This window comes from Octopus bimaculoides, chromosome 14 (genome assembly GCF_046866305.1).
Source record: "Octopus bimaculoides isolate indiv1 chromosome 14, ASM4686630v1, whole genome shotgun sequence".
Classification (NCBI taxonomy): Eukaryota; Metazoa; Mollusca; class Cephalopoda; order Octopoda; family Octopodidae; genus Octopus; species Octopus bimaculoides.
In genome coordinates, this window is record NC_142941.1 from 57044382 (window position 1) to 57057625 (window position 13244).

At 37.1% G+C, this 13244-nt stretch overlaps 1 protein-coding gene across 28 annotated transcripts in view; it reads left to right on the top strand.

The window, feature by feature from the left end:
- The window catches only part of LOC106874741 (C-terminal-binding protein), a 203928-nt gene that overhangs the window by 141905 nt on the left and 48779 nt on the right, over nt 1-13244 (top strand). For all 28 annotated transcript variants that reach the window (XM_089363012.1, XM_089363020.1, XM_089363018.1 and 25 more), the window contains one exon: nt 9026-9183. In XM_089363012.1, the coding sequence (XP_089219138.1) occupies nt 9026-9183 (158 nt within the window). The remainder of the gene's footprint in view (nt 1-9025; nt 9184-13244) is intronic.

The window sequence follows — 13244 nt, forward strand, 5'->3', positions numbered from 1 at the left end:
TAAAAATATCTCTAAAAAGAAGACTAATTTTCTGACGCACTTCTGTATATGTTCAAAAGTTATTGGTTAGCCTCATGCCAATTCTGATAGAGTAAGCATTCTTGTCATGACACGAGCAGGCATCAATGAAAGGCATTCCAGCCATGACCATCTCATCTTTTTGTTCAGACATAGTGCATCTAAAGCCACATTATTTAATGTGATCTTCCTTTTGATAAGACAGTGGGTTATGATTTGTAGTGGATTTAGCTGCTTTGTTATCTTTCACACAAAGGAATGAGGTTTGTTCATGTGACCTGAAGAAAAGACGTATCTCTCTCCATTTGCAAAATGGTTCTGGGCCATTCACTAGTGTCTAATGAAAGATATTCTCTTTTCTTGCAGCACTCTATCATGCCCCATTTTTTATCATCGACTAGATTTTTACCATTGCTGATCACCGGTAGTCTTCTTGGTTATAAATGATATTGTTTTCAACTTTATCATCAACAAACCATGAATGGTTTCTCCTTGCAAGGCGTGTGTGTGTGTTTAATTTCAATTGTCTTAATATTTTCAGAATCTTTATTTTATATATTTCTTTCTTGTAGCTTAGTTTGTGTTTTATTATTATATCATGAGCATTTCCTGGCATAATTATTGCAACTGTTTTATCAATGTTTGCTCTGAATTAGTTTTTTAAAAAATGCCCTACACTATATATGTGTGGATATGTGAGTGTATAAACTATTATAAAGTAAACATACAAGTTACAGCTAATATATGCATCTGACAAAGAGGTGGCGAAGTATTTCTGTAAAAATAACTTGATAATATGAAGAACTTTGGTATGATAAATATTACTGTGTGTATCAGAGAGAGAGAGAGAGGGTATAAGTGGTTGAGATGCTTGCTTTCCAACCATGTGGTCTTGGGTTCAGTCCTGTTGCACTGCACCTTGCCAATGGATCTGATAAATGGAAATTGAAAGAAGCTTGTGTGTGTATGTGTGTGTACCTTTTCTGGACATCTTGTGATGGTTGTAAATGAGCATTACTGTCATGCAGCTGTGAGAATCATGTCTAGCTATGGGGAAATATTACTTTTTTTTTAGAAACAAGTGGGGACTGGCAACAGGTAAAGATATAACTAGTGGTACATTGTTTAAGTTGTTGCATGGCTTTTGTCATTCTCAAAGATTCATCTGTTTTTAGTGGAACACCCTCAGTATAATACTAGCTGTACATTGTCGAAATGTAATTGTAAGAAAGAAACTGAAAGAAGCCTGCCATGTGTAGAGAGGGATGTGTGTATGCGGTGAGGAGGTTGTTTCTTCTTGTCTTGACATTCTACAATAGTTGTAAACAAGAGTCACTGCCATGCAAGCAGTGTTCATCTTTTGGTCATCTGTGGAAATATGTCTGGCCATAGGAAAATATCAACTGGTTTTGAAACAAGTGAGTGTTGGTGACTGGAAAGGCATCCTTCCATAGAAAACCTGCTCCACTGAATCTGAATTCCATCTGACCCTTGGAAGCATGGAAAATTGGACATTAAAAATGATGGCGATGATGAGCAAAGATTATTTGTTTTTGTTGTTTTATTTTGTTGAGTTCCCTGTGCATTGTTTAGTTTGGGTATTTGCTACGTTTGTTTATTCCCTTGGTGAGTCTTTTTTTTGTCAACACATGTATTTCTTTCAGGTTAAAGAAAAGAGTGCACGAGTGCTTGGTAATAAGGTCTCCATGAGTGGAAGATATTAAATTTAAAATCTCATTTTGTATTATTTCATTGTTTTATGTTCTCGTTATTTTCTTTCTGCTACTTTCTTAACAAAATCTTCTGTTTGCATGCAAACTCATTTGTATTAATATTGAAGAAGAAAAAAAAAAGTGAAAAATACTCTTTTCTGTTTTTTTTTTCTTTCTTTTTACTCCCTTCATTTTCAATTGAAAATACATAAATTAACCTTATGAATCATGTCACATTATGTAACAGCTGTTGTATATTCTAAAGTTAAGCATAATAAAAAGGGCAGGGAGAAATTCTCCTGCAATGTGGTGAAAGGAGCTTGTGGGAGAGCAATTGAGAGAGAGAGAGAGAACGAAGGAGTGCTGATACAGTGGATCGATATATGGGTTAGGCTGGGTTGAGTGGTGGTGGTGGGGGGATAAGTTGTGGTAAAACGACTATATACAGTTGATTGGTAAGGTGAATGTGACATTGTTAGTTCAGGCACAAAAGAGGTATGTGTAAACAGGAGAGAATTGCGTTCTCATTAAAAAATAAGAGAAATGAAAGAAAGCAAAATATATATATATATATATATATATATATATATATATATAATGAAAATGTGAAATAGAAAAAAAATTCTACTAAAGATGAATGAAGTTGTTGGGTTAAAGATTTTCAACATTTCAATAGCTTAATGTTATTTAATTGTATCAGCTTGTTATATGTTGATTATTATTACTATTAAACCTTAAGGCAATGCACTGGCAGAATCGTTAGCAATGTATCTTCCAGTTTTATGATCTCCATTCAAATTGAGGGTAATTAGCAAATCTGAGCATGGCAGCATTTGAATTGCAAAAAAATAAAATCAAGACTATTTTAATGACCATTGGTACCTAACTTTGATACCTTAGAGACTGTCTAAAGCAGTGTTTCTCAATCACTTTTTGCCTATAGACCCCTTTGATTCCTATTTTGGACCCCTATAGTCGTTCAATATTTTTTAAAATCCTGTTATATTTTTGTAATAAAATATAAGGAATTGTATTAAAAAATTAAAATATCTTGTGCATTGTAGAAGTCTACCCGATTCATTGCATGTTAATTTTCACAGCGAAATCTTATGTGAACCCTAGTTAAGGACCACTGGTCTAAAGGGACTTTTCCCATTCATTAGAGCAGTTGTTTTGCTCTAAACACTAACAAACTATTTAATGTTTAGCCCTTAAAGGAACAAAGAAAATCACTAAGGTTAAACCTGCATGCTTTTGGGGATAAGCAGAAGAGAAGGAAAAGACAGGAAAGCTGTTTTATCTACTTTTACAAAGTGTTGAAACAAGTCCACCCTGACACCAGTACCTTCAGTAAAGCTATGTCTATCATGAACAGTTTTGTCGATGTTTTTTGAAAAAATAGCTTGAGTCTAGACATTAGGCTCACTACAACAAACGTTCGTCCTTCAGTAGCCGTGAAGTAACGACTGCTGGCTGTCTTCTCCTTTCTGGTGAATTAGCCAAACACACCATATCTGTAGGTACCAAGACTGTCGCCAAATACACCAGCAGTTAGTTACTAATGCTTGTTTTAGGTGAACCAAGAGTGTTTTATTCTTCAGTTTCTTATACATTGGAGGGGACAGATTTCAAGTAGACATGTAGACTACCAAATACATGCCATTCACAAGGTTCAAAGAAGCCAAAACATGAGGTCTTCGTGGGTCACTGCTGGGATGATGATCATTAACCTCTGGTGTATATTGTGTTTTTAACACAGCATGTTTCTGAAGAGATTTTCTCTCTCACAAAATCACAGCATCATGTCTATCAGCAGTGTATATATCTATATACACACATTAAATATGATACAGAGATGAGTTTTTTGTTATTGTTGGTGCATATGCCAGTTTAATATACACACTTCAGTAACAAAACACTTTATGAAGCTGAAAACAAAAAGAAAATGGGGCATTAGGCATGTCTTGATCCTGCTGGTTTTAAGTTAGCATGTGTGTGTGTGCATGCACACACCACACCAATACACATTGCACCCCACACAGATGTGCATTTGTATAGTTATGAAAAGAGTTTGCCAAAGGTTTTGTTCTATACAGTATTTAATGATAAATAAGGAAGCCCCACTGTACACACACTGTATCCAAAACCGAGCAATTGTTCTGGCAAAAGCCAACAGCTGGCTGGATATAAATGCATTAAAATAAGGAAAGTAAGTCTGTCTATGCAACCTGCCTTTGTGTGATTTGTACATGGTGGCAAGTAGGCCATTGTGTCTCATCTTAGCGTCTTTAGCTTACAAATACACCTTTGTGAAAATGTACTGCCCCCTCTTGCTCATGTCTGGTTGTCACAGGCGAGACATCATGGTTGAACTAGTTTATCTCCTAGCTGCTTGTATTATAGCTTTAATCACAGCTATGGAAACTAGATATTAAAGTCAGATGGTTTCACTGAGAATTGAACTTGCACTGTATCATTGGATTTGCTGTTATCTTATCATCTCACAGTTAGAGCTTCTCAGCACCAGCAAGAGAAAGAACCTCCATGCTGTTGTTTTGAGCTGCTGGAAATCACAACCCTAACCTCTTTTCAAATCATGCTCTGATGTTTTAACAAAAGAAGGAAAGTTTACGTAATGTAGTTCTTGGTAAATTGACTGAACAACAAATAGCTATAATGTTTTTTTGTTTTTTTTAGTTTATTTTATTGTCATAGATTTGATGGATAAACTAAAATACAAATAATGCTGGAGTCTCAGAGCTAATGATAAGAGAGCATGCTTGTAGTTGTCTGACCATATTAGAAATAATGGTCAAATTTTATCCACAACCACTCCTTTTCGCCTGTTTTGACGGAATGGACACATTATGTAATCCTAGATATACTGTCTGAAAAAAGAAAATAATATAAAATAGAAAGATCACAGCTGGGACATCTTTGATCAAAGGGCTGCTAGATTAGAGCTGACAGCAATAAATAACTTGAACTCCTGCATACCACCTACTTTTGTTCACATGACTCTCCCTATTGTCTCTTTGGAAAGTTGCACTCCGTCAATGCAGACACAATGACTATTCACACGCCAGCTGCTGCTTTATCTTTATCATTGCTGCACATTCTTCTTGCCTACCTCTCTTTGCTCCTCCTGTTCTCTCTCTCCACATGCACTCCTCTTGCATTCATCTCACTTTGTCTGTGGACACTCTCTTGTTGCATTTACCTTACCCTCATCTCTCTTGTCTCTTACTTTCTCGCATATCTCTATTCCCCATCTCTCTCTCTCTAACTACGATCTTGCCTCTCCTCTTCTTCTCACTATCTCTTCCATTTTATTCTGTATTTACCCTGCCCTGATCCACACTGCCTATCCAATACACACACACACACACACACACACACACACACACACACACTGTTTATTTTTCCTCTCTCTTGTGTAAACAATGTGTTACTATCATAATCTTTGATCTAACCAACTTCAAAACAGTATAAAGATATCCAAAACAAAAACAGCTCAACTGTTTCTCACCTAATTTACATAATTCTCTCAGTGGAAATGAGTAAATATTATACTCCCTTCCCCTCTCTCTTTCTCTCTCACACTCTAGTTTCCTTCATCTTTTGCTTTGTCTTTCTTTCACTCTTCTATGAGACACCATACTTGTGTGCCATTGACATTATAATTATTGTTAGATATGGTAGTAGATTGGACAAAAAGGTAACAGCATTGGTGAAAACATCTTGCTGTATTCAAATAAATCACTTGAGGCTTTCAATTAAAATCTCGGGGGGGGGGGGGGGGGGGGGAATTTCATCAGGTTTGACTTTGCCTTTTGCTGTTCCTGGATTGATAAAACTAATTTCTGTTAACTACTGGACGTGATCTCCAAAATGTTTAGACTTCGGCCAAGTACAAATATAACATCGGGGTGCCTAGCATCTGGAGTATAGTCAGGTACATGGCAGTCTATGGATTATTGAATTCCATTGAACTCTAGTGGTGGACAAGTGTGTTGCTGTTCTTGGAAAGATTTAACACTTCAACATAAATTGACTGAACTGTTTATTCTGAAATGCCTTCAGTCTAGAAGCTATGGGCGACTATGTTGTACATTGATGTATCTCTAAACTTTCTAAATGGAAGTTTAGTCCTTCGTTCTTTCAGGATCGATAAAATAAGCACCAATTGAGTACTGAAGTTAATATTATATTATCAACTATATCCTTGCTCTGAATTCAAGGCTTTTCAGAAACAGTGGTGTTTGTTGTGGTTGAGATGGTCACAGCAAGTACCCAGTCAATACTCAGCCTTGTTCCCTTTCACCACGATTAACATGTTTCAGTGTTCCTCTTGCTTTAAAAGTAATTTTCTGAATGATGGCACAATGATCTGTGTAATTATTCTGAGATACAACAGCACAGTGGGGAAATGTAGTGTAAGTGAAGGAAATTGCTAAAAGCAGAAAATATATGTGGGTAAAATAGTTGAACAAAATATTGGTTTCAAATTTTTGCACAAGGCCAGCAAGTTTGAGAAAGGAAATAAGTTGATTACATTGACCCTTGTCCTCTACTGGTACTATTTTATCGACCCGGAAAAGGTGAAAGGTCAAGTTGACCTCGGCGGAATTTTAGCATAAATGGAAAGATGGATGAAATTCTGCTAAGCATTGTGTCCAGAATGCTAACAATTCTGCCAGCTCACCACTTCTATTTAGATTGGCCAGCATGCCTCTACAGAGAATCAAACCCTGTGCGTCTCAAATTCCAGCTGAGCGTTCTGTACTGTTAAGCTAAGAGATTGATGACAGTGGAAAGAAATATTAGTTTCAAATTTTGGCACAAGGCCAGCAATTTTGAGGAGGGGTTAAGTTGATTACATCGACCCTGAAAGGACAGAAGGCAAATTCAACCTCAGTGGAGTTTGAACTTAGAATGTATAGAATGCTAAGCATTTTATCCAGTGTACTAACAATTCTGCCAGCTTGATATTGAAAATTAAAATATAAACCAAATAAAACCGGTAATCACAAAGTAAGAAAAACTGAGAAATCTTATTTATCTGTTTTCATAACCAGCCGCCAGAGACCACTTCTGGTTCTTTGATGCAAAACCATCCATTTTATTAACCTCTTCATGTTTAAATTAAAACTTTCTGTCCTAATTTTTATGTGCAAACATGTCATTATTATATTCAGTTGTTTTCCCACTGGTTTAATTATGTAAGAAGTAATTTTATTAAATCCTTCCAAATTCTTGATTATTTTCGAAATTAATTGAAACACGTGGACAGTGTGATCTCATTAGAAATATGGTCGTAGAAATGTTAAGTTTATATAAATAAGCATGGTATAATAATCGTAGATGAAATATGAAATGTTTTATTTCTGTGTAATTTGATTAAACACATTTCAGTTCTATATGTGACTTCTTTAGAGTCTAGCTTACATAGACACAGTTTGTCATTTGAAATTTTTAAAGTTTAGAAGAAAAAAAAGTTTTATATTTCATAATGTCCAGTTGTTGTTCATCTCCAAGTTTACAATTGAAATTCACTTAGTGTATTACCTCCCCAGAGCTTTATGAATCAAAGTGGCTGAACAGTGCAACATAAAGTGGTTGAGTTTTGCTGGAAAAGGCAGCTAAGATATAATCGTGCTTAAACAGCCGGTAGTTAGGTGGTGGTGAGGGAGAAACTAAGATTGATCCAAACCCCAATGTCTAGATAAGCCTGTCAGTTCCACACTCTCCTGGCTGGCCTCACATCTCAAGGGGAAAAAAAAAAGAAATATATGTCACTAACAATGTTTGCTTTGTGCAAAGCGCATATTGCTATAGACTTGTCTCAGCCATGTGACAGGGAGGGGTTATTGGCATGGGTGACAACTGCGTAGGTACATTAAATAATATTGTTCTTCTGAATAGCACAGCCTGTTGGTAAAAATAAATGTTCCAAGTTCAATCCTTGGTCAAAAATACCAGAGAAAGAAAAGGAAATTTCATCATAAACTCATCTTGGAAAAAATATGTAATAATAATAATAATAATAATAATAATCCTTTCTACTGAAATTTTGGGTGAGGGGTCTTGATTATATTAATTCCAATACTCATTTTATCAACCCCAAAAGGATGAAAGGCAAAGTTGATCCTGGCTGGATTTGAACTCAGAACGTAAAGATGGACAAAATGCCACTAAGCTTTTCACCCAGCATCCTAACAATTCTGCCAGCTCACTGCCTTAAAAATAAAGATTACAGCAACACAAACAATGATGGTGATGATTTGCCTCAAATGTTGGCACAAGGGCAGAAATTTGATGGCCAGGGGATTAGTTGATTACATTGGCCCTAGTACTTGACTGGTGTCTTATTTTGTCAACTTTGAAAGGATGAAAGACAAAGCCAACTTCAGTGGTAACAAAGCACCACCAGAACAAATATTGCAAACTGTGTTTCTTGATGCTCTAACAATTGCCCCTGCTCATGGCCCTAATATTATTAATAATAATAATTCAGATTTTGGCACAATGGTACCAGTTTTGGGGGAGGGGAAAAGTCAGTTACATCGACCCCAGTACTCGACTGTTAGTTTATTGACCTTGAGAGGATGAATGGCAAAGTCAACCTATACAGAATTTGAACTCAGAAAGCGAAGACGGACAAAATGCCGCCAAGCATTTTGGGAAGGGGGCCAGTTGATTAGATTGACCCAGTATGCAACTGGTACTTAATTTATCGACCCTGAAAGGATGAAAGGCAGTCAACCTCGCCGGAATTTGAACTCAGAACGTAAGGGTAGACGAAATACTGCTAACGTTTCTGCCAGCTCGCCGCTAGTGTTTATTAATATCTCATCAGATGATAATAATAATAATAATTTTTAGCATGGGTGTAATGCCTGGAATTCGAGGGAGAGGTTTAGTCGACACCATCAACCTCACAACCTGACTGGTACTCTATTTCATTGACTCCGAAAGAATGAAAGGCAAAGTTGTCTTCAGCAGGATTTGAACGTAAAGAGCTAGAATTCTGCAAGATATTGTTTTCCAACACTCTAATGTTTTTTACCAGGTTTTTTAACTTTAACTTCAAATCCTGCTCAGAATTGGCTCCATATTTTCTTGTTTCCTAATTTGGTAAAACATGTCACAGTTGAATTGAGGCCTCATTGTCAGTATCATCACTATCATTATTTCCTCATCAATTGTTATCGATACAAGAAATTGTTATTGTTGTCCTATTATTTGTTGTACTATAAATACATCTTGGACCCATTTTCCAATATCTTTTGCAGCTGCAGTCCGCGGTCCTATACCGAACGGACCAATGCACCAAAGACCCCTGATTGCGTTGTTGGACGGCAGAGACTGTTCTGTAGAGATGCCAATACTAAAAGACGTGGCTACAGTAGCGTTCTGTGATGCACAATCAACTCAAGAGATTCATGAAAAGGTAAAGTTAAAGTTTCTGATCTTTTACATAAATTCACGTACATAGATAATGGTACATATAATGGAGCGAAAAATACAGTTCTGTGCTTTTAGGAAAAAAACATTTAACCCTTTGGCATTCAGATAACTCTGTCAAATGTGATGCGTATTTATTCGCATTGTTTGGAATTAATCATTCATTGTCTCCTAGCTTTAAGATTTCAGTGGTGTGATTGTTCTATTTTTAGAATATTATTGAAAGGTACGTGTGAGAGGTCAGATCTGAATATAAAACAGGTAGAATATATGGGGTTGCATGCGGCCCACCTAAATTCCATTGTGAAAAGTAGACACTGGTTAAATCACAACTGCTTTTCTCTCTTGCCAGATAAAGAGAGCATTGTGACTAGTTCATAATGTTTATTAATATCTCATCAGAGATTGGTTACTTGCTCTTGTTCACAAAGAGAGTATAAGCTTATCACCATTAATGTATGTATATAGTACTACCTATCATCGCATGTCACTCCGTTTGCTGTCTTTCATCTGCCAGCCTACTCTTATTTCTTTTCTCTCATACATCCTGGGTCATTGGAGTCTGTCCGTCATCTCTATCTTCTGGTTCACATAGACTTCTGTCACCACCCAGCCATCAGTCATATTGCCTTGCATATTTGTATCGCAGAATGCTGAGTGCTTCCCAATTGGCGGCACCTGCAAAAATAGTTTTCTTGCAGAGTTTTATTGCCCTATTGTGGCAGAAAAGCGAGCCAACGTATGTTGTAGTGAGATCCCTTTTGCTTTCACAAGGGCATGGCTTCCTTTCAAATGCTGATCTAAAAAAAAAAAAGAAAAAGAAAAACCACCCAGTACACTTTGTCAAGTGGTAGGTGTTACGGAGGGTATCCATCTTTAGAAATCATGCCAAAGCAGGATATTGGCTCTTGATGTAGTCTTCTGGTTCACTGGTTTATGGTGAACCTTCCAGCCCATGCTGGTATAGAAAATGGATGGTAAATGGTGACAGTGGGAGCGGCGGCAGCAGAAACAATGATGAGAAGAAAGCATTCATTATCTCTTAGATTCTTTCTTGATTCTTTCTGTTTGTTTTAATATGGCTGATGCATGAAAGTCACAACATCTCATTACTCATTTTTGTTGGTCTGGGATTTTTGCGAGAAATTTGTCCAGAGAACTTTTGAATTTTATGGGATCTGTTTCCGTTTTAATGTATTTTGGTATAGTATTAAAGAAAGCTGGACTGGTTGAGGTAAAGTAGTTGTGTCGTAATATTGTTGTCTTGAGTTGGACCAGATGCTTAGTGGCATTTTGTCTGCCTTTACATTCTGCCAGGATTGATTCTTTTGGGGTCGATGTAACGAACTAGCCACCCCCCCTCACCCTCAAATTTTCTGGCCTTACTTCACTAGGACAAAAGATTATTAATTAGTATTAATATTGGCCATTTTTGAAACGAGAGGCAAAGTCATTTAAATCAAATCAGTCCTAGTGTTCGATTATTAATAATTGTTTCCCAATATAGGCACAAGGTCACAACCGTTGAAAGAGGAAAAAAATTTGTTAGAATTGCCCCCGATACTTAACTGGTACTTATTTTTATTGATGAAAGGGTAAAGTTTAAGAGCTAGGGATGGAGAGGGTTTGTTCTTATCTGTTTTACATATATTTCTCACCCAAAGCAAAGGCATGGTTCATAGCGGCAATATAGTAAATGTCTATTATATTATTGTTTAGGCTGAACCTTTCAAACAAAGCATTCGCACACAAGTATGTTCACATAAAAATCTTCTTCTTTCCCCACCCCCTCCCCACTCTATCCGCTTGTGTGTGTCTTACACACATTCACTCACTCTCTCGTTCAATCACACACACACACACACACACACACACACACCACTACAAATAGTGTGGTAGATACCATAAAACAGTATTGCAGTTTTGTCAATAACAGCCTGGCAGAGAGAGAGAAAGAGAGAGGCTTTACAATTTTAGGACAACATTGTGTGGGAACTTTCTGACTCACTCAGAGACTATTGTACAAATATTTGTTCTGCTTGCCTGTGGTGTGGTGGAAACTGGACTAGGGTGTGTATGTGTGTGTGTGTGTCATTATTATTAGTATTATTATTATTATTATTATTATTATTATTAGTGGTAGTATCATCACAATCACAGGCTGTATCAGCAATGTTATGTTAGCCGTGTTGTTTGGCAACTTTCTAATACTTCTGCAAATTGAGCAGTTTTCGGTATATAATGTCTGTTTGTGTCACTTCACCTGTCTGTTCATTGAAAAAAAAATAAAGAAAGAAAAGAAAAATTTAAATAATGATACTACAGTAATAGTTGCAGTGATAATGATGATCATGATGATGACAGTAATTATTTCAAAATTTTGGCACAAGGCCAGTTATTTCAGTGGCAGGGATTCAGTTGATTAAATTGATACCCCAATGCTCGACTGGTATTTAATTGTATTCACCCTGAAAAAAGCCCATTGTATGTATGTAGGTATGTATATATATATATATATGTCTGGAATATGTGTGTGTGTATTTGTATCTTTGCATCTGTTTGGCCCTCTCCCCCACCATTGCTTGACAACCTATGCTGGTGTGTTTATGTCCCTGTAACTTAGTGGTTCAGCAAAAGAGACCAATAGAATAAGTACTAGGCCTAAAAAATAAGTCCTGGGGGTCAATTTGGCTCAACTAAAAGCCCTTCATGGTGGTGTTCCAGCATGGCCACGGTCAAATGACTGAAACAAGTGAAGGAATAAAAGAAGAAATGATTTGATGTAGTACAAATTGCAGGAAAAGTACTCAATGTGTACAAGAGAGTCCATTTGTTGCTTGCATTAACTGGCCAGTCCATTCTGTCATGCCCTGTGAGTGTCTGGCAGCTATGTAGTTAGTGACTCCTTTTGTTGGCTTATGCTGTATCTGTTGGTGAGATAGGTGTAATGGGAAAAACTGAACGAAGAGAAAAAAAGAAAAAAAAATACTCTTCATAAACAATCTTCTTTGTGTGTATCTGTACAATGCAATAGAAACTATATCAAGTTTTGGCAGAAGTTCACGCCTGATTGAATTCATTACTTCCTGTATCTGGTTGAAAGTAGAGCACTCTAGCTTCACTGAGCATGTGTTTTATTGTGCTCCAGTTTTCCAGAATATTTGTCACTAAGGTTGACTCTCTCTCTCTCTCTCCCTCCCACATGCACACTTCTTTGGTCTTTCTGTCACCTTGGTTTTTTTGCATTGACTTTGATAATCTGTATGCATTTTAAAAGGTTATTTGCTTAGGAGGGCCCATCTACACGTACACTCACTTAAGCTTTATCCTGTTGCCCTCTGGATTGGAACCTTTGGCGTCTGTGAGTGTGACTCTGTCGATGGCTTGGTATCTTCTTCAGCATGGTACAATCTCATGGATGGTCCTTGGCTTTTTTTTTTTTGTTTGCTCTCGCTTTTCATTTTGTATTTTCTTACATAACACCTCTTTCTCTTCTTTCTCCTCCTTTCTCTGTTTCTCACTTCCCCCTCTCCCCTCTTTCTTTTGACTGCTTTTGTTTGCTATGAGTGATAGGCGCAAAAGTTTTACATCACCTGACGTGATGGCGGGTGGGGGGGGGTACAGGAGGATTAGCAGATCGGTTATTTATTTATTTATTTATTTTTGCGTGGGAGTGGGGTCCAAGCATTATCTTTCAAAACCCTTGTCCTGTAAACTGTCCTATTCTGGAAGACCGGCTCCCACACAAGTCTGGCTTTTGTTTTTCTTCAGTTTAGAGAGAAACAATGCAAAAGGACACATTTGTAAAGAATACCACCACCACCACCACTACTGTCACCACCTCCATCACTACTGTCACCACCTCCATCACAGCCAGTTTTTCACCACCATCATCACCACCAACACCACAGCTGCCATAGCTATTTTACTATCTATTTTCCTATACTGCCATAAACTGCAACAGTGCTGTCTGGTTTGAGGTTTTAAGCAAATAATACTTGGCTCTTGTGCAATCGCAGCTATTTGTTAGGTGAAGTAGGTCACATT